This window comes from Gymnoscopelus braueri (assembly GCF_963280865.1).
Source record: "Gymnoscopelus braueri genome assembly, chromosome: 17".
NCBI classification, from domain to species: Eukaryota; Metazoa; Chordata; class Actinopteri; order Myctophiformes; family Myctophidae; genus Gymnoscopelus; species Gymnoscopelus braueri.
In genome coordinates, this window is record NC_137617.1 from 9162644 (window position 1) to 9184135 (window position 21492).

Consider the following 21492-nt stretch of genomic DNA (forward strand, 5'->3'; position numbering starts at 1 on the left):
ACCCTGACAGAGCCTTTCTCCTGCGGTGTTCATTTCGCCCACTAAAACGATGACACAAAATGTTCATAGACCACCTTTTTTCCACTGAGCGATGATGACTAAAACTAATGACTAAATATGTTGACAATTTGGATTAGTGGACTAGTGGAGAAGAGATCCAGTAGAACTAAGAAGACAAGTCATTTTATTCTTGGTTGCACGCGAGTGTCGTGCGGCGAAAATAGCAGATCTACAAGCTCACGACGCGTTGAGAGCTTGTAGATCGGCTATTGGTGGCAGGCAGCTAGGTATGAATCAACAACGCCATCACGGCCATCACGGCCATCACGGACCGCCAAAATATATTTTAGTCGACTGAATCACTGAATCTTAGTCAACTACAACTAAAACGACTAAAACTAAAACATTTCAGATTACTAAAATAGGACTAAAACCAAATAGAATTGTGTTAAAAAAAACGCTATAAAACTACGGGACGTTCGTGGCTGGCGCCACGTGGCGTTCGTGCCCAGCGTGTCGTGACGGATGCGAAGGGGGTTTATTATTGGCTAAGCTTATTGGCTACGCTTCGTGACTTATTTGTGTCGCCGGACAATATTTAAGTATAGTGTGAGACTGAAGGTGGTTGGTAAAATGGCATCAGGACGTAAGAAAAGTGTGGGAACGACAGCGCAAGCGCCTATAGCACAGCATCAGGCAGTGCAAATACTACCAGGTTTTGGACCCAGGATGGTTATTATTATGTCCCAATCAAGAAGAGACCCGACTAGGCCATAGTCTAGCCCCATTACGAACCTCTCACTCCGCTATACAGCTCCGAGATGAGGTTCCACTGCGAGCTCTCCCGGAATCGGTGGAACGGCCGCAAAGGGTCCGTGGATTACCTTTTTCGCCACATTGTATCCAAAAACCAATGGTAGTTTCCAAACTGTACAGATGTTTGAGGATGTTCCGGAACCCTAACTGTTTGGTCCGGCACGAAACAACCGTTTAAATCGCTTATTTAGTCAGCCTGTGGCCATGTTTTCTCATTGTAGCCGAACAGGGAGCAGTACTTGCACCTGACGTAGCATGTTTTTCCGGGTTGAATGGGTATGCCCTCTCACTACTCATAATGGGGCTATAGCCATAGTCATGATAATTGAAAGAAGACTTTAAACCGGAGACTGAAAACAAAAGTATTTATGACCATGTTTACTAAGGTAATACAATCAAGTGTAAGGTCCGGTCAAATCCCCATAGACTTTAATGGAATGTAAGTTCTTATGCAACCAACAGGAGGGGAGATACTGTAGCGACACCTGAGCAGGCTGCAGAAATGGGCAGTGGTGGGAAAAGTACTCACATGTTTTACTTAAGTAAAAGTATCAATACTGCAATGTAGAAATACTCTGTTACAAGTACAAGTCCGGAATTCAAAATTTACAAAAGTTCAAAAGTATTGGTATCAAAAGTAGAAAGTACTCATTATGCAGAATGTCCTATTTCACAAGTTTTCAAATGCATAAAAATCATTTGAAAATAGCCGATCTACAAGCTCACAATGCGTTGCGATGCGACGCATTGTGAGCTTGTAGATCGGCTATTTTCAAATGGCCGAAATATATACAGTAGGGCTCAAATGGTTAATGTATGTTTTGTAATAATAATCTAAGTCTACAAAGTAACTATAACTAAAGTTTTCAAATAATTGCCTCTGAGATGTAGTGGAGTAGAAGTAAAAGTATTGGAAATTGGAAATACTCAAGTAAAGTACAAATACCTCAAAACTATACTTAAGTACAGTACTTGAGTACATGTACCTAGTTACTTTCCACCACTGGAAATGGGAAATGCATTATGCCCTCCCACTCGAACTCCTCAATGTCGGATGAAGAGAAGCATCTGTGTATCAGAGGAGACGTGATAGTGATTCATAACCTTTTGAATTTCAAAGACCCCTGGGTTTGATTGGCATTATAGGCCACAGAGCCCCATTTGATACCAGTTTTTAACCCATTAAGACCGAGAAAGCATCTGTCATTTTAGATTTAACCACTTTTAACCATTATTAGTTTATACTTTGGCTATTCAAAAATGTCAAAAACACAGACAGATTTAATGGGTTAAAACGGGTCCATTTGGTTACATCTGTACATTTGTGTTCCTGATTGCTTGATATGCCATTGTCGGAGGCTATCAAGCTCCTGCCATCATGTTGTGATGTCACTGACAGCTGATAAAGGCTCCTTATCAATTCCTCCAGGAAATGAAGCACAGAACTGGATGATTTGTCTAGCAGGCTGTCACTGATATTCTACATTAGCACTAATTAGGGTTGCCAACCGTACGGAATCGTCCCTTATTTGGAAACTAATAGACGTCCCTTTTATTGAACTGAAAAGGGACACACTTTGTTCCTTATTTTTAGGAATCAGTCGATGACACGCGCCTTACAAAATACAGTTTGTAACAACTTAAAGGGATAGTTCACCCAAAAAAAGTGTTTTCTATCGATTAAGGCCTTTGCAGACAGGGTGCAATTTTTCGCACGGAAAAAACGGACAATATCATTTTTTAAATGAACACATGGTTCTCTATGACCTCATGCACACCGGCTCCGAATTTGCCGTGCAGCAAGTGGCTGCGGCGATGCGTTTTTTTTTTTCAATCGAACCCAGTTCGATTCGTGCGTCTTTTCGCATGCGGTAAAAACTGATTGACTAATCGCACCCTGTCTGCAAAGGCCTTAAGTCATCCCATGGAGACTTGAATTCATGGATATTTTTTAGTTTTTGTCTCATTCCAAAGCCAATAATTTGATGACCAGCGGACCAGCGGTAGGCAGCGGTTCCGGTAGGAGACACAAAGGAGACTCTTTGTTAGCCTGGTAAACCCTCCCTCCGGAAATCTCATTTCCATTTGATTTCAGGAGTGAGTCTGGCCTGATTGCCCATTGTGGGGGTTTCTAGTGGAATTACCAACTAACCGAGCCTATCAGCGTCGTCGCACATCGTTCTGTGATTGACAGCGACAGTTGGCCAATCAGGTGGCGAGTTCGAGTGAGCCCGAATGGCACCGAGTGCAGCCTGAATACAGCCGACAAAACGGCAGCCATCTTTTCTGTCCGCTATTTTCTCCGCTATTTCTTTACTTCAAAAAGCTCTCAAACTTCTATTTTGAGGCACGGAATTTATTATACTTATAAGATATCGTTTGGATAGAATTTAGTTGTTTAACTTCATATATGTGGTCAATTAATCATGACAGAGCCTATTTAAAAATAAAAATTTAGAGAACCGGTAGGGGCGGGCAGTGACACTCATGTATCCGAATAAGGCAACCCATTTTGGGCATGGCCGTCTCAAAAGTCCCGTTGTGTCACATTAGTCTGGTGAACTCTGCTGATTGGCTAAAGGGGAAAAACGATCATTGGCTGAAGGGGTTGTCAGTCAACGGTATTACTCCCGCCCAACTCCAGCCCACAGCCAATATTGCAGAATGGGCGATCAGGCCAGACTCACTCCTGAAATCAAATGGAAATGAGATTTCCGGAGGGAGGGTTTACCAGGCTAACTCTTTGTGTCTCCTACCGGAACCGCTGCCGGTCATCAAATGATTGGCTTAGGAATGAGACATAAACAAAAAAATATCCATGAATTCAAGTCTCCATGGGGTGAGTAATCGATAGGAAAAAAATGTCATTTTGGGGGTGAACTATCTCTTTTAAACCCTTTAGACTTTAAACTGGACCTGCCTTGTCTCTGTACTTGGACCGCTTTTTTACACCAAATCTAAAAAATTGCCGATCTACAAGCTCACAACACATTGTGTTGCGACACGCTGAGCTTGTAGATCGGCTATTTCAGTTGTCGGCAACCCTATAATGCTCATTCTCAGCCTCACGGCAGGACTTTGTAAATCCACTGTAAACTGTGTGGATTCAGCATCAATCATTTCACTGTACCATGGAGTGTGATGAAGTGTATTCATGCCAGAAGGGATAAAGTCATCTTTAGTAAGAGGCACCAGAATAGGGATTTGGCTGCAATGCTGACATTCTGATGATTCTGTACAACTAATGATATCTATTAGAATGATTCAACACAGGAATATTAGAGTGAACCGTGTTATCATTACCACAGGGCTCTGAATGGAACGGAAGTGAATGGGAATGACCTTTGACACCGCAGGATGCCCTGCAGCATTACGAGGACTGGTTATGTTTGTGGATTAATTCTTTATGCTTCTTTATTATGGATCCTCGTTAGCTTCCACAAAGTGGACGCTAGTCTTCTTGGGGGTCCACACTAAATTTCAACAATAAAAACAGACAATAGTTAAAATTGTGCTGTATAACACAATTTTTATACATATTTATATACTCTGCATATAAAACAGAGACAACAATAACCGATATAATCACAAATACAGAGCATTCACAAAATAAGTTTTTGTTATACTATGGCTATTAAAAAATAGCAGATATACAAGCTCGTAGCGCGCTACGAGCTTGTATATCTGCTATTTTTTTTAAATCATGAACATTTGTGCAAATCTTTGAATATATATATTTTTAAGCAAACATTTGTAGTCCCTGGAACAAAATATTTTGAGATGGGGGTCTGCGGCCAAATACATATCATTATGGGTGGTCCTTGACATGAAAACGTTTGAGAACCACTGATATTATAGAATAAGTTTAAAATTAAATTATGTTGTAAAATCAAGTTGTTTTCATAGGGAGCAGTGGTGTCATTTGCCTATAGGCTGCATGGGCTATAGAGCTCTTTGATACAGTAGTGTTCAGAACTGTAGTCACACACACACACACACACACACACACACACACACACACACACACACACACACACACACACACACACACACACACACACACACACACAGTCTGCAGTCTGATTGTCATCAATTAGAATAAGCAGTCTGCCGTCATAATGTAGTTAGTTCTCTGAACGGATTAATTGCTTTTAATGCGCACAAAAAATATTCATATGGCTCTTTTGCACTTAGCTAATGTATGTACAGTAATGTGTTCTAAATCAGCACTGAAACGCTTGCAATTGTAGCCTCCTATTTGGTCATAATAAAGACCTATTTATTTATTTATATATATATATATATATATATATATATATATATATATATATATATATATATATATATATATATATATATATATATATATATATATATATAAAACGAAAAAAAAATGTTTAAGGGTGAGTGCTAAGCAACATCTCCGTGCTCTCCTGAGAACTAGACCAAAAAAGTTATGTGCACCCCTGGTTATATGAATCCATGTGATATTACACTGCAAGGGTCCCCCTCCCCCAGGAAGGGAATTTACCTTCTTTACCTTTTTTTTAAAGTTTTGTTTATTCATTTTTGTTTTTTTACATACTCACAAGTAATACAGTCATTACTGAAGCAAATAAACAGAGTATCTCCAAACAGTCAAGAAAATGATTAAGTAACAGGATAGACAAATATCAAGTAAGAAAACATATAAATTGAATAAGGTATAAACAACAACAAAACAAAAACAAGCAGACAACACTCATAAAAGAAAACAACAACAGACAACAAAACAAATACAGAACGTAAGATATCCAGTAACATGTATATAGAAAACAGTCCATGGTCTATAAACGCTACATTGAGTTAAGCACAGATATGGTAATTGAAAGCAATTATACATGTCAGTGAGGTGATGAGCAGGTATACACCAAGGGTTTATTACACAACAGATTGGCTACTTCCATATATGCAGGTTACAGACTCATTCAGATAATTTACCTTTCTGATTTACATATTTTGAATAAAATAGTGCTGAAGTGGTTAAATGTCGTACAGGGGTTTTCTTGGCATCGAGCTTGGGCCGATCTTCCTGCACTCCATTTAACACGGAGGACAAAAGCATAGCTACCGCCAGACTTCAAATAACTCGGTGCCTGGATTTCCTTGACAGAACAGGATCTGAAAGTCCGGAGCTGGCACTCGCCTGGAATGCCTTGTGCCATGGGGGTCGTCAGCGTTTTTCAGGCCAAGGACCCCTTAGCTGAGAGAGAGAGAGAGAGAGAGAGAGAGATGAAGCAGCTCACAACGTGTCCGCGACGTGTTGTGAGCTTGTAGATCGGCTATGGTCCTCCCAGAATAGGGACGCGAGGGTTCAAGTGGTTAATGTGAAAATGTAAAAATAAAGTCCCCATCACACAAAGAATTGGCGGGGCCCCCTGCGGTATCTCTGTAAAAGGCCCTGGATGGCATATACATACAGCACACAAGAATGCACTTGATGTAACATGGGAAGGACCACAGCAGAAACGTGGACCTCTCTACGGAGGCCTCTCACGGGTCACGGACAAGGTCAGAGAGAGAAGGATGAGGCTTGGAATATCTTCACGGCCTACACGTGGTCCCCGGCCCACAGGTTGAGAACCACTGCTTCAGGACCTGGTCCTTTGCCCAGTGATGATGACCCACTGAAGATGAGTAAACCTGCAGCCAATCGGACGTACAAAGTCGAGATGAATGCGATGCCAAAGAACAAAGGAAATCCAAATGTTTATAAAACAGAGTGTCACGATTATTACTGGCAGACACTGGAAGAACTGGCAAGACCCAACCGCAGACACACGGACACAGACTAAAAGTTCAAGGGTGTTTATTAAACACAGGGGAAATGGAGGGGGGGGGGGGTGGGGGCAAGATGGCATGGAACGCTTGTAAGGATGAGGCGTGCGGGCCGGCGAGTGTGATTCCTTAAGCATGGGAGAGGAAGATGAGTACAGCCAAACAAAAAGGCAAAAGAAACATTCCAAACAATGCACAAGGGACTTGAAGAGCAGCATACAGTAAAGTTCATGAAGTGCAGATAGTGCTTGTAGTAGTGGGGTGGATGGCAGGCAGGTGTAGCCTATTAACTGATGGGAATGAGGAGACTGGAAACAGGTGTGTCAAGCTGGTTAACTGGAACCAAGCCTACGCCCACACAAAACACTGACAAAACACACACTTCCCAACTATATGAAAAAATATATATATATATATTTTGAAAATGTGTGAATTTTTTTTCTTTATTCTTCTTTTTTAATTTCAGAAAATCTTTTCACTTTTTAGAATAAAAAAACCTATAGGAAAGGTAAAAAAAACAAACCAAAAAAAACCCCAGGATGTTTACTCTCGACACACAAAAAAAGAACGGTTCCGCAACGCCTATGTTTGGGGAAACCCTGCGAAAACACCAAAAAGTGCAAAGTCAGTATTACCTGTCATGTGGGTCATTATATAATCAGCACTGACTGCAATAGGATCTATTTAAAAACCAGCCATTTACACACCTGCAAAGTATTAAGTCATTAAGTATCGCATTCAAACAAATTAACAACAGCTTGGGCCAGGCTAAGCCTGGACTAGTGCTGCTGACAAAGCGGGCATCTGTAAAGGGGTGAAGGCTGGGCACAGAGGGGTGCACAGGGGCCACGGGGCAGGGGAATTGTTCAAAGTTTGGGTAAAGGGCGTAACAGAGGAGAAAAAAAAGAACCTCTTCCTGTCCTCTGTCCCACCGATCCCCAATCCCTTTAATAATAGTTCCCATTTAGTGTTTCCATTTCCCCATCGCGTTGCGTGCCAGGGCCCTTTTCCGAACGGTAAGGCAAGGCGAGGGGAAGGGAGGGTGTTTGATGAGAAAGAGGGGGGCTTGGGGGGGGGGTGACAGTCACCTCCCTGGATCACACATCTGACACACTCATCTATTACTTAAGTAAAAGTGTGCTATAATGTAGAAATACTAGATTTATGTTTTTCTGTACTTAGGCCAGTGTTGATCTTAGTTTTCTGTCATTTTGTGTCTTGTTGTTGTGTACTATTTGACAAACAAAATCTAAATAAGGAACAAAAAAATATAATAAAGGAATACTTAAGATTAGGTTTAAGTAACCCTGACCTTAAGTCCTGTATTAAAAATATTATTTGAGTAAAAGCACGAGTATTGGTATCGAAATATACTTTAAAAAAAGGTACTCTTTATGCAGAATGTCCCATTTAACAAGTCTTAAGTTTACACAATTTGTCAAAACCTTTCGAAAATAGCAGATTGGCTATTTTCAAATAGGCAAAGTACAAAATAGAGCTTAATTGGTTAATGTATTAGTTATAGTTATAAAAAACTGCAGTGGAGTAGAAAGTACAATATTTGCCTCTGAGATGTAGCAGAGTACTTGAGTATAAAGTATTGAAAAAAATGGACATGCTCAAAGTAAACAAAATACCTCAGAATTGTACAGTACCAGAGTAAGTGTACTGAGTTACTTTCCACCCAGATGCAGATCTGACACCACTTGCAGAGGTGTGTGTGTGTGTGTGTGTGTGTGTGTGTGTGTGTGTGTGTGTGTGTGTGTGTGTGTGTGTGTGTGTGTGTGTGTGTGTGTGTGTGTGTGTGTGTCAGGAAGGGAGGGCCTGTGTGAAACAGGGATATCCCCCGCTCCCCTCTTGTCATTCTCACGGCTGGCATGCCGGCCCCGTCGGCCTGACTTCATACAAAAACAAACCCTAAAGACAATGGATCACTCTGCTATAGGTCTCTCTCACACCGCAAGATACTAGGCTGGTATTAGGGAACGGAGAAAGCATGGCAGCTCACTGCGTTGTTAAATAACGGTAAGGTCGTGTACCCTGCATCACACAAAGATTTGGCCCGCCTCGGGGGGGTCCTGGACCCCCTGTTGAAGACCCCTGGCTTAGAGTATATTCTGTGCTGCATGTTCATGTGTGGCTTTCATTTAGTCTGTACAATACTCCTTTTATCCAACAATACATATATTATATGCCATTGTCAATTATAAGGTGTACAACAACACAGGAAATGGGCTCATTACATGTAATTGCCTTGCTTTCTAAAAGTACGTCGCTATGGGATAAGAGTGTCTGCTAAATTGTATTGTAAATTGAAAGAAATGCTCCGGTGGACATCCGGCCTAATCTACTCCAGCCCTGAGATCCCACAGCAAGGCTGCTTCTCATTCTAGTCATCTATTCAAGGATTCATCTCCATTTTATTGGGTGAAAACGGTTAACTTATGGACTAGCAATGAGAAAAGCTTTGTTTTTTTCCCAGTGTTAACACAGCCATATGGGAACCCACTTAGGCCACAGACCCCCATAAGAAACACATTTTTGTTAGATTAGATTTTCTTACACAATACAACTGTCTACACTGTTGTTACACTGGTGTGGAGATAACAGTGCAGAGAGTGAAACCTATATCATCTTAATAGTCATTCAAATAACTTGAAATGAATCTTCCTCGTTTTGGAGGGGACCCCCTGGAACCCCCTCAAGGACCCACAGGGGATCCCAGACCCCACTTTGAGAAGCACTGGTTTTATACAGTTATTTTCTACAGGTAGCCCAAATTCATTACTGTAGGCTATAGTTCCAAACATTGAATCCTCATAGTGCTTGATGAAGCATGTGTGATACATGAACCACATGATCCTGTTGTAGTGAGCTTAAGAGGATCCCTGGCTAATAAGCCAAATATGCCTTTATACGTTATGATTGCCCTCTATAACTAAAAGACATTTTTTAGAACACCTTAAATATTGTATTTATTTTAGAAACAGTTAATCTTTCACTGGGCAATGCCCGTAGCAAGTAAACATGTTTTTTTTGCACATGCATTCCATAAATTCCATAGGGCTGGACCATACATGGACAAATGACATCCACTTGCGACGGGCAATGCCCCTATTGAGTGAAAGATTAACTGTTTCTAAAATAAATACAATATTTAAGGTGTTTTTCATTTTACATTTTAGTTATAGAGGGTACTTATATTGTATTAAGGCATACTTGGCTTATTAGCCAGGGATCCTTTTAACTGCCAGTGGTTTTCAACTTTTTTGTGCTCAAGCCAAGGTGCAACAATGGGCAAGTAAAATGTGAAAGCAACGAAAATAGCCAATCTACAAGCTCACAAGGCCTTCCATCGTGAAACGTTTAGGACTAGTACAACACAAGGCCAATCTACAGTTAGTTAGATACCAAGGTCCATGCCTCTGGAACAACTTGCCTTAACACCTGAAAAAAACATCTGATTTCATTTTAAAAAGGACTTAAAAAGCATCATCATGTATGTCTCTTCTAGTCTGATTTTTGTTTACAGGTGAAACCGATTTGATTTATTTTCTCTTTCTCTAGGGTTTCATAACTCTCTGCACATTTCGAGTACTTTTATTTCTTTATTTTTGTCTGTATATTTCATCATTGTGTGAGCAAAATTTATAAACACAAACATAAAAGTTGTTTTATGTTTTTGCAATAACATGTGGTTGTCACAGAATCTGAAGGCACACCTGGACTTTGCCTCGTGGTGCATCAATATGTAATGTTCTGTTCTGTGGAATCTGGAGCAGTGTTGTGATCATAGTCTTTTGAATACAATTCCATTTAGTTTTAGTCATATTTTAGTCATCTGAAATGTTTTCGTTTTTTGTCTAGTTTTAGTCGACTAAATAGCACAAGATTTTAGTCAACTAAATCTACAGTCGATTTTGGCGGGCCTTGATGGTGTCGTAATGGCTTATTTTAAACCTGGTTGCATGCTGAAAATAGCCGATCTACAAGCTCACAACACGTCGCAGCGCAACGCGTTGTGAGCTTGTAGAGCTGCTATTTTCAGAGCGCAACACCCGAGCCCAACCAAACATAAAATTACTTGTCTTAGTTCTACTGGATCGCTTCTCCACTATAGTCCCTCACTAACATTTTAATCTAGTTTTTATTTGTTGAGGAAATTGGCAATATATTTAGTCATAGTTTTAGTCATCATAGCTTAGTTTTTATTTAATTTTTCATCAGTGAAAAAAGGTAGTCGACGAACATTTTTCGCCATAGTTTCAGTCGACGAAATCAAACACTGGTCTGGTGTGCCAATGCGTGTCACAACATTTTGTCTGCTGTTTCACTGGGTGTCTATTTCAGCTTTCGCACACATGCACGTCACTACATTCTGTGTGTACGCACTGCTGCTTATAGACAGAGAGATGTCACTGCATTCTGCTGTTGTGTGTATGCATACTATGCACTGCTTATAGACAAAGGGCTGTGACGCAACACTACCCCTCCCCGGTGGTGTAAAGTAACTAAGTACATTTACTCAAGTACTACAATTCTAAGGTATTTTTTACTTTACTTGAGTATTTACAATTTTCAATACTTTTACCTTCTACTCCACTACATCTCAGAGGCAAATATTATACTTTTACTCCACGACAATTATTTGAAAACTTTAGTTACTAGTTACTTAGTAGATTTAGATTATTACAAAACTTACATTACCCACTTCAGCCCTATATACAGTACATTTCGCCATTTGAAAATAGCAGATCTACAAGCTCACAATGCGTCGCGATGTGACGCATTGTGAGCTTATAGGTCTGCTATTTTCAAAAGATTTGTATTCATTTTATAAATTTGAAAACTTTATAAGTACTTTTGGTACTTTAAGTACATTTTGATGCCAATACTTTTGTACTTTCAAGTAAGTAAAATTAATTCCAGACTTTTACTTGTGACAGAATATTTCTACATTGCAGTATTGATACTTTTACTTAAGTACAAAATGTGATTACTTTTTCCACCACCGCTTCTCCCTCTGCCTGCACTCCTTTGTCTTTCTATCTCCTCTCTCTCTCTCTCTCTCTCTCTTTCTATGCCTCTTTTTTGTCCTTTTCCTCCTTCCTTTCTTCCATCTCTTCACCTTTTTTTTCTCTCACGTTCTTCAGACCATCATTCCACTCTCTCTCCAAAGTCTCCATATACAGCAGGGGTCTTCTAGCGTTTTTCAGCCCAAGGACCCCTTAGCTGAGAGAGAGATGAAGCAGGGACCCCCACTACATGTTGGATTCATGTAAAATGTGTGGTTTTTTCAGACCGTTAACCACTTAAACCCTCGATACTTTGTGAACTTGACCTTTGGCTCTGTACTCTTAACCTCTTTGCTGAAAATAGCCAAAGCTTGTAGATCGTCAATTTTCTACTAATGTTCCCCCAGAATAGGGATGCGAGGGTTCAAGTGGTTAATGTAAAAAAAAAAGTAAAATAAAGTCCCTATTACACAAAGATTTGGCGGCCCCCCCTGCAGTATTTCTTAATGTCTGTCAGTCTGTCTCGCAATCTCTCTTTCTCTCTCATACTCTCACACACACACACAGACGCACACACACTCTTACACAAAGTGATGCAACATCACTGTGTTTTTATTATGGTGAGGTCGTCGTGGGCAACGTGTAAGCGTCTATAAATACCGTCCCAGCCGTGACATCACTACAGTGTGTGTCAGAAACATGACACCGCGTCTTCCATCAGCCTGGTGACATCGAGCATCTGCTGCTCAACGGCGGGTTCAGGGACCACCGGGTGGTCCAAATGTGCACTCTTATGGGTCTGTAACTCTGAGAGTGTAGAAATTGAACCAAATGGACCGCCATTGCAGTGTTGCCAGGTCTGCCTATTATAATTTCCCCTCCAAGATTGTATTTGAAAATAGCAGATCTACAAGCTCACAGCGCGTCGAGAAGCGACGTGTTGTGAGCTTGTAGATCTGCTATTTTCAAATAGCCAAAGTTTAAATAGGCCTGCTGTGGTTAATGCATGTTTTGTAATAATAATCTAAATCTACCAAGTAACTAGTAACTAAAGTTTTCAAATACTTGTAGCAGAGTAAAAGTACAATATGTGCCTCTAAGATGTAGTGGAGTAGCAGTAAAAGTACTGACAATTGGAAATACTCCAGTAAAGTAAAAAATACCTCAAAATTTTACTTAAGTTCAGTACTTGAGTAAATGTACTTAGTTTCTTTACACCTCTGCATACAATGATGTTGCGCAGGAGAAATAGCCAATCTACAAGCACACATGTCATGATGCAATGTGAGCTTGTAGATCTGCTACAGCTTTTCTTTTTACATTTTTTCGGATGTCTTTTTTTTTAATGACGAGCTCCAAATAGAAACGGCAAGTTGACAGCTGTTAACTCATCTTACATACATTTTAATAGGACAATTATACTTTCCATGGACTTAGTAATAAATAGTGCTGAGTCAGAAGGGAAATGGCAAATGGAAGTGTGGAAATGTTTTAGATTATGTCTCAGTTTGTACAGTTTGAATCAGAATGTGCCAATAGCTACAGCTTAATGTTCACATACAGTCATACACATTTATACAGGAGGTTGCATACAGCGTGAAATACACAGTATACGTTACTTTTAAACATAGTGCACTAGTTTTAAAACAAAGTGGCATGCATATCAGATTTGAGAGAGACTGACAAGTCTTTTGTCTCTGAGATTAAAAGTAGGGTAAGTGATATTTTTTGGTCAAAACAAAAGGTTTTTTGTTAAAAACTTAAAGCACTATATTGTGATAGTAATCATTGCTATAGACTCTATAGCAATTATTACTTATCACAATAAAGTGTGTGTTAAGTAACAGGAGTCTCCCCATCTCTCCAGCTCATTAATAAACAGGAAATACATTTTCAGGTGGGTTGCACATTTTCAACCAATGAGGAGAGATTACCAATTTATCATCTTAATTTGTATAGTGTTCAGTTCAAAATGTGTCTGCTTATTTCTTTCATCACTTCCAATTCCACTTCTTTATCCTGTATCCTGTATGAGTTCTCTCCCCTGATTGGATAATAGTGGTGTCCCGACCTGAACATACAGTTTCTGTTTATTAAAGAGCTGGAGAGACAGAGAGACCCTGTTACTGAACAAACACTCTATAGCAATGATTACTATCAAAATATATAGTTATTTAACTTATTTCAACAAAGGAATATCACGTACCCTACCTTTAACATCTAAACAGCAATAGAGTACCTATTAAAAACAACAAAATAAACGTCCATTCGGGATACCAATCTTATTAGCAGCATCAGTCACAGATAACATCATGTGACAAAACAGAATTCATTCAAAGTCCATTGTTCAGTCTGGACCAAGCCCAGAGACTCCATTCGCTTTATTTGTCTGCGATCAATACGCTACAGTATGTCAGCCGGTTCCACTTTGTATGGATTGCACTGTAGTTCAACCTGAGCATACTGGACTCTGTGTGCCTTAGAAATAACTATTCCACTCATACGCCTGCATCCACCACAGAGTCGTGACTCTGATTTATACCTGCATTTATACAAAGGTCTGTTCATTCAGCTTAGTTTGGTTAAAAGGAAGTGTCTGGCAGACTATAATAGGTGTAGGCTACTGATTCTGCAGGGGGGAAAATGGATGAGGACTGTTCCTTTCCTCCATTTGAAAACAAATTTACAAAATTGTGTGTGAGTTTCGCGTCTTATCCTGCGTTGGTCCTTCTAGTGAGGTTCTTTTTGGGTATCATCTGAGAGAGCTTCAGTGCTCTGTCAGGAGAATATGACTGAAGACATTATATTCAAGTTTGAAATGCTATATTTTTTAGTTTGAAAAAAGGCCTTGAATTTGAAAAAAATACATATTTTTTCAAACTAACTCGTCACTTTAAGTTCAGCACAGCTGAGGTGTGTGTCACTACCCAGCTGACGCTCGTTGTCACTCGTTAAAGCAATTATGTTGTGTTTCTGCATCAAATAGAACTACACCTAATTTAAGATTTGTGTCAGGTGACTAGGGTTGGGTTCCAGAAACCGGAAGGAACTGGATCCAACATTGAGGAACAAAAATCGGTTCCATCACATTTGGAACCATTTCCCGGAACCGGTTTTATCACCCTGGTCAGAGCTGGTATAAAATGGTACTGCTATACCATTACAATACCGGTGCTTCTCAAACGTTTTAATTTCAAGGACCACCATAACTCTGAGAATATAGGAATCGTTAAAGGGAACCGTTCAGGAATCGGACCTGTGGGATGGAGGATGATTGATTTAAGCAGTAACACCTGGCCTGAGTCCAACTCTAACTGGACTCAGAGCTGGGTGTGGCTTCGCACCTGTTGTGCATCGAGGAAATCGAGGCACAACAGGATAAATCAATCATCTCCACAAATATTCAGGGAGAGCCACTGTCCGGACATAAGAGAACCATCTGTTCTCCCGTGGAAAAGCTGTTTTATTTCCTTGTTGTGGCCAAGGAATTTATTTTAAAAGGAAGAGACGCCAACATCATTTTCTCCTGCAATTCCAGCCGGCAGGTTCGTCGCACTGAGTAGCAGACTCACACCGGAAGTTCAGTGAAATAACATCGTTACCTATGAGAGCCGGCTGGATAGCTTATGAACAAACACTATTTCTGAACGATTGAGACCTTTAGAAATTACTCTGCTCAGGAAAATAAAAGAAGACATATCACACATTGTTTTCTGCTGTGTTGCTTTTCAATGTGCACACTGTATCATTTTACAGAGGTATCTAAAGAGCACAAAGTATGTTTCTGAACGGCCAAAGTATCGCGAGACTGTCCATCATTTCCTGTCTGGCAACCAAATCTTGAGATACCTCCGAGACAGAAACGATACCTGCCGCTGTTTAGATGCCTCAATAAAATTATGTACTGTGCACGTGGAAAAGCAAGTGATTAGAAAACAACCTGTCATATTCCTCTTTTATATTCCTGAAACCATTATATGACAAAGGTCGCAATAGAAATAGTGTTCGTTCATGAGCTGGTCCAGCCGGCTCCATCAACTGCAATGTAATTCATCGAACTACCGGTGCGAGGTTTGCCACCCATGAGTGTCATTGAGCATCCCCCGAATTTTCCTTTCAAAAGGTTCCTTGGTTATGGCTATGTACGACAGAATACACCTAAGCAGCATGTAGCCACTTGGAAATTGTGATTTCTGGTCTTGAAAGCTCTGCTGTCGTCCGTCCTACAACTGAACCTCTCACAGAAACGTTAAGAGGAAATCGTCAAGGAAGCGGAATCGTTAAAATCCTAAAGGGACCCCAGTCCTACTAGTGTCGGGACACACTTCAGGTCCAGGGGGGTGCGGCCTCTCCTGCCTTACATACAACGTCCCCCGTGTCCCCTGTGGGGTCTCCTCCTCCGTCACGCGCCCGTGATGAGCGCCGTCTGGCTCTCCCGGCGCCTGTCCCTTTGCTGCTGTTTCCTGCGCCGTCGCAGCCGCCAGCATAGGGCGCTGGAGGCGAGCAGGCCCAGGCCCGTGGACAGCATGGCCAGCCCCAGCACGGAGATGGTGGAGCCGTGGGAGTTGAAGGCGTAGGCCACGGCCGTCACCACCACGCCGGCGATCAGCACCACCACGCCGAACGGCACGGTGCAGCGGTAGCACGACACCTCGGTGCCGCCGGTCGCCGCGGCCAGCCCGGCCTCGTTGATGGAGGGGGCGGCAATCAGGACGACGACCGGCCTTGTGTCCTTGCCGACGGTCGTCTTCTTGTCGCCGGCGGCGGGGGGCCGGAGCGGCGACGATGACGGCGGTTTCATGGCGCTCTTCGTGGGCATCCTGGGGATTGTCTTGCTGTGGGCGTCGTCGGGAGCGGCCATCTTGCTGGCGAGGAAGAGGTGGGCCATGCTGGTGGAGGCGATGGCATGAGGTGTGACGCCCCGGTCACGTGGCGGCTATCTGAAAGTTCAGAGAGAATAGTACTGTTAGTAGACGTGGTTATTGTTGATGTGTCATTATTTTAGAATTTATGTGCAATATTTGCTTGAAAATACATTATTTTGTTTAACTGACTCCATCCACACAACATGAATATTACTTGGAAATAAATTAAAAGTTGGTTTACATTCATAATCAGATTTTATTATAATACATTCATTATTATTATTGATTACTGTTGTTACTACATTGTTGTGAGGGGCCAGATTACCAGAACAAAATAATTTTCAGCTACTAGAAGAGATGGTGCATGCACATCCTCATCAAATAAAGTGGTTCTCAGCTCAATGTTTTTATGCTGCTCAAAGTTTTGATCACAATCTTCATCATCGATCTTCACCAGGAACTGCTCTCCTCAATCTTCCTGATGAAAATCGAGTGATAGAAACATTCAGCAGCAATAAAAAGGTGGAGCTGATGAACCAGTGTGTGGACATTATTCTTTTTCACCGTTGATGGGAAATAGTTTTTTGTTACTTAACTTTGTTTTCTTGACCGCAATGCTAATAAAGTAATTTAGATGGCATGATATTTAAACAGATGCTAGGTTCATTGTTTAGCTGGTATCCTATAGTGTCAATGTACAGATTGTTATTTCGATAGTATATTGTTTAGACTGATCTGTTCTTGGTTCAAGAAAAAAACTGTGTAAAAACCTGAAGCTGGCCAGTTAATGCCTAACATTGATTCAAGTCACTGGGTCTTGACCAGCACAGTGGCCTGGTGGTTAGACTGAGCCCTAGTTGAGTCATACCAAAGATCCAATGCCTCCCTGCTTGGCACTCAGCATCAAGGGTTGTGTTGGGGGTAAGTCCCTGCGACGTACTAGCGTCACGTCCAGGGGGTGTACTTGTACATCAAGCTGCCTCACGCTAAGGAAACAGGAGATAGGCTCCTGACCTATGGGGCCACATGGCTCGAGAACCCTGCGTTTCCCAAGGCTACTTACTTACAGGGCGTGTGACCTGAATCAATTGGAGGCATTAACTGGCTGACTTCCAACCATAGGATTAAATGCTCCCAGGACGGCAGCATTACAAGCAACAGTCAGAAATACATGGCATGCCAGTGTTCCTGCTAGAATGATTAGGATGAATAATACAGGAGATCTGCAGAGAGCTGCTTCGACACACACACGCCAACTGAAAGCATTTCCCAAACCCAATGCTTTTATTAAAAGGTCAATTTCCCCCAAAAGAATTGCTTAATTTGTGAGACATACTGTTTATGTTTTGTCTGTATTCAATAAACGTTTACAGAATGTACCTGGAAGTTTTTTTTTGTTGCTGTATCTCACTGTGTTGCTAAAAACAATCATACTTTTTATGCTTTTGTGTGACGCTGTAGTATGATCAAGTAGGGTGTTAATTTACGAAAAAAATCAAAACTGTAAAAATATGGAGATAAGAGGTTTCTGCCCGACATGCCCGACAGCAGTGATATCAAACATATGGGTGACCATCAGTGGCCTGGGGTTTCATGGGGATGCATTGCAGTGAGTTTAGACATGAGGAGGAGCAGGGCAGTGGCCGCATGATGATTCCCTGGAGAGAGTTGAGTTACTGAACACCCCTACTCCCCTCCCCTCCCCTCCCCTCGCCTCCTCTTCTCTTCTCTTCTGTCCTCTCCTCCCTTCTCCTCTCCTCTCCTGAGTCTTCTCTTCTCTTCTCTTCTCTTCTCTTCTCTTCTCTTCTCTTCTCTTCTGTCCTCCCTTTCTCTCCTCCCTTCTCCTCCCTTCTCCTCTCCTCTCCTGAGTCTTCTCTTCTCTTCTCTTCTCTTCTCTTCTCTTCTCTTCTCTTCTCTTCTCTTCTCTTCTCTTCTCTTCTCTTCTCTTCTCTTCTGTCCTCCCTTTCTCTCCTCCCTTCTCCTCTCCTCTCCTCTTCTCTTCTGTCCTCCCTTTCTCTCCTCCCCTCTCCTGAGTCTCCTCTTCTCTTCTCTTCTCTTCTGTCCTCCCTTTCTCTCCTCCCTTCTCCTCTCCTCCCTTCTCTTCTCCTCTCCTCTCCTCTCCTCTCCTCTCCTCTCCTCCCTTCTCCTCTCCTCTCCTCTCCTCTCAGGGGGAATCTAACAGTCTGGTGGTCTCATGACTGAGACACAGTAACTGCTTGGAAAGACCCACCCTTATTCCCTGACCCACTAACCACACGCACGCACGCACGCACGCGCACACACACACACACACACACACACACACACACACACACACACACACACACACACACACACACACACACACACAGAGTGTATTACAGTTTTTGCAATTGCAATTTTATACATGAGGCAATTTTAAACAATCTTTTTTTAACCACAAAACAACCATTTCTCAAATGCTGACATTTGGCCCACATAAGTGTAATGCCCTCACACACACGCACGCACGCACGCACGCACGCATGCATGCATACATACATACATGCATGCACACACTTGAGAAGAAAAAAATTATGAATGTTACTGAGGCATATATGTTTTATTTGTCAACTTTTCTGTTCATTTGTGTTGTAGCCTCTATGCATGATCCCAAATAATAATGTAAGCGATTACAGCTATTATCTGTATGAATGTTATTATTGCACAACAGGTTAAAATAATAAATTAGTTAGGCTACTGGTTTATGGTCTTCAATTTGCTTTTTAGAAATCGACCAGAATAGACTATATTGTTTAAATTTAATGAATAAGAAACCATTCCTTAAGTCAAATCATTGTATACTATAGATCATGTCTCTGGGTTTCTCTGGTGGTTCTAAATTAATAATAAAAATAAAAATAATTATTATTATTATAATGATAAACATATTTGTATAGCACCTTTTCATGAAAAATAACACAATATTAAACAAGATTAAAATTACAATAAGATCAAAAACTTGATCAGAAATTGACCCTTACAGATCTGTATCTCTGGTGGTGTACAAATGTGTACACCGCCAGTACACTGCCAGAGTTATTGAAACTTACAAGTTTGAGAACCGTTATAAATGAGATGAATCAAAAATGAAAGAATCACATTTACCGTGAATAATACGCGAAGATCTCCATTCCCGTTTGGTGTGCGACTATTACAGCATGTGTGTGTGTTGTGTTTAGATCCAGATAGAGTTGGAGCAGTGATCCAGTGATCCAGTGATCCAGAGTTGGAGCAACAGTGCAGCTCCTCTGTTACTGTAGTGTCTACAGTAGACTGTCTACATCACAATACTGGAGACGTCTGCACTGTGTGGCGGGTTGCCGTCAATCCGCTCCGCGTGTGTGTGTGTGTGTGTGTGTGTGTGTGTGTGTGTGTGTGTGCGCGCGCGCCGTGCGCGATGTCGCTATTCGCCATGGGGGAGTGTCTTGAAGAGCATGCGGGCACACGATCCACATAATATCTCACTTTATTTTAAGTTACTTCTTGGTTCATGTCGCGCACCCGAAAATAGGTAGATCGACCTATTTTCCATGCGCAACTTTGATCTGGCTTCACCTGTAAGACAAGTCATTCCTCCTATCTATCTCTCAGATAGATAGATAGATAGATAGATAGATAGATACTCCAAAGGACCCCAATGGAAACAAGCCATAGGCTTTCTTGGGTTTAAAATCCTCTTAGCAGACCTTATATTGAACTGTATTTTCCTGTGCTTTTTTTGTGCTAATAAAGTATTCAATCTTTCGATATGTCGATCGATCGATTGATATATGTTTCTGTAATGTTATTGTTATTTGTCAAGCAGCTGATTCTGTTTTAGTTGTTGAAAAAATCATCAATCCATCTGTGTAGCAATGTTCTATGTGTAATACCCTGTGTAGGCCAAGATTCAAAGTGTCTGTTCTGGTACAGAATAGGAATAGATGATCTATTTCCCCATAATGGAGTTTTAGGGCAGTGGTTCTCAACCTGTGGGTCGGGATCCCTAGGGGGGTCCCCACATGATTTTGGGGGGGTCCCCAGGTGACAGTGAAGTGACAATTAAGGTCTTTTAAGACCTTTTTAATAAAGAAGGAAGAAAAGGGGAAAAAAGACCATTACTGCATCAAAAGTAATAAAAACTAGAAAAAGTGCTCCTCGGAGCACAAGTCTCCGCCAGGTCAGGTAGGTTATTATGGCCTCCTGGTGGCGCTATAATAGGCCAATGTGAAAAGGTTGCCATTTATTCCTGGGCTGTGCACGGCAATCGGACACTGCATGCATGATTTGAGGCATTTTGTTCTAATTTTTTTTTGTGCTAATTTTGACCTGCTGGTGGCGCTATAACATGCCATGTTAAAAGGTTCCTCAACGTAGTGCAAATGTGCATTCAAAGTTTCACCACAATCGGACGCTGCATTCATGATTTGCGGCATTTTGTTCAAAACGGGCCACTCCTGCAAACATTACATGTCAATGTTAGCCAATCAGGATGGAATATGAACAGATCCGTCTTGATCACATGACTATAGAGATCATGTGTACCTATTAGCGTGAAATTTGGATCAAATCTGAAGGCTTAATATCAATTTTTTTTTTTACATAAGTCTGCCTCCTGGTGGCGCTATAAAAGGCAAATGTGAAAAATGCAGGGCAAAGGTTTTTCCTTGGCCTCTAGAGAGTGTGCATACAAAGTTTTACACTGATCGGTGTAGTTATAGGTAAAAACACGAATCGGCCTGTTACAGCGCCACCATGAGGCTGATTTGTACATTTTCAAATGGCATTTCTTCCTCGGCCTAATGGGAATGTGTGAGCAAGATTTCACGGAAATTGCATGCTGTGTTCATGATTTGAGGCATTTTGTTCGAAACGGAGTACTCCTGCAAACTTTGAAAGCCAATTTTTGCCAATCAGGATGGAATATGAAAAATCTGAAATTAGCCGTTTCTTTTAATGACTATAGAGATACTGTGTAC

The 21492-nt window shown here is 41.3% G+C and overlaps 1 protein-coding gene across 1 annotated transcript; it reads right to left on the reverse strand.

The window, feature by feature from the left end:
- Nucleotides 1-13036: 13036 nt before the first annotated feature.
- Nucleotides 13037-19785, reverse strand: LOC308104274 (transmembrane protein 100-like). Its single transcript, XM_080454668.1, has 2 exons — nt 19640-19785; nt 13037-16588 (listed from the first exon to the last, which is right to left on the reverse strand). The coding sequence occupies exon 2, from the start codon at nt 16534-16536 to the stop codon at nt 16051-16053; it is 486 nt and encodes a 161-aa protein (XP_080310794.1). The 5' UTR covers nt 16537-16588; nt 19640-19785; the 3' UTR covers nt 13037-16050.
- Between the last annotated feature and the right edge of the window lie 1707 nt (nt 19786-21492).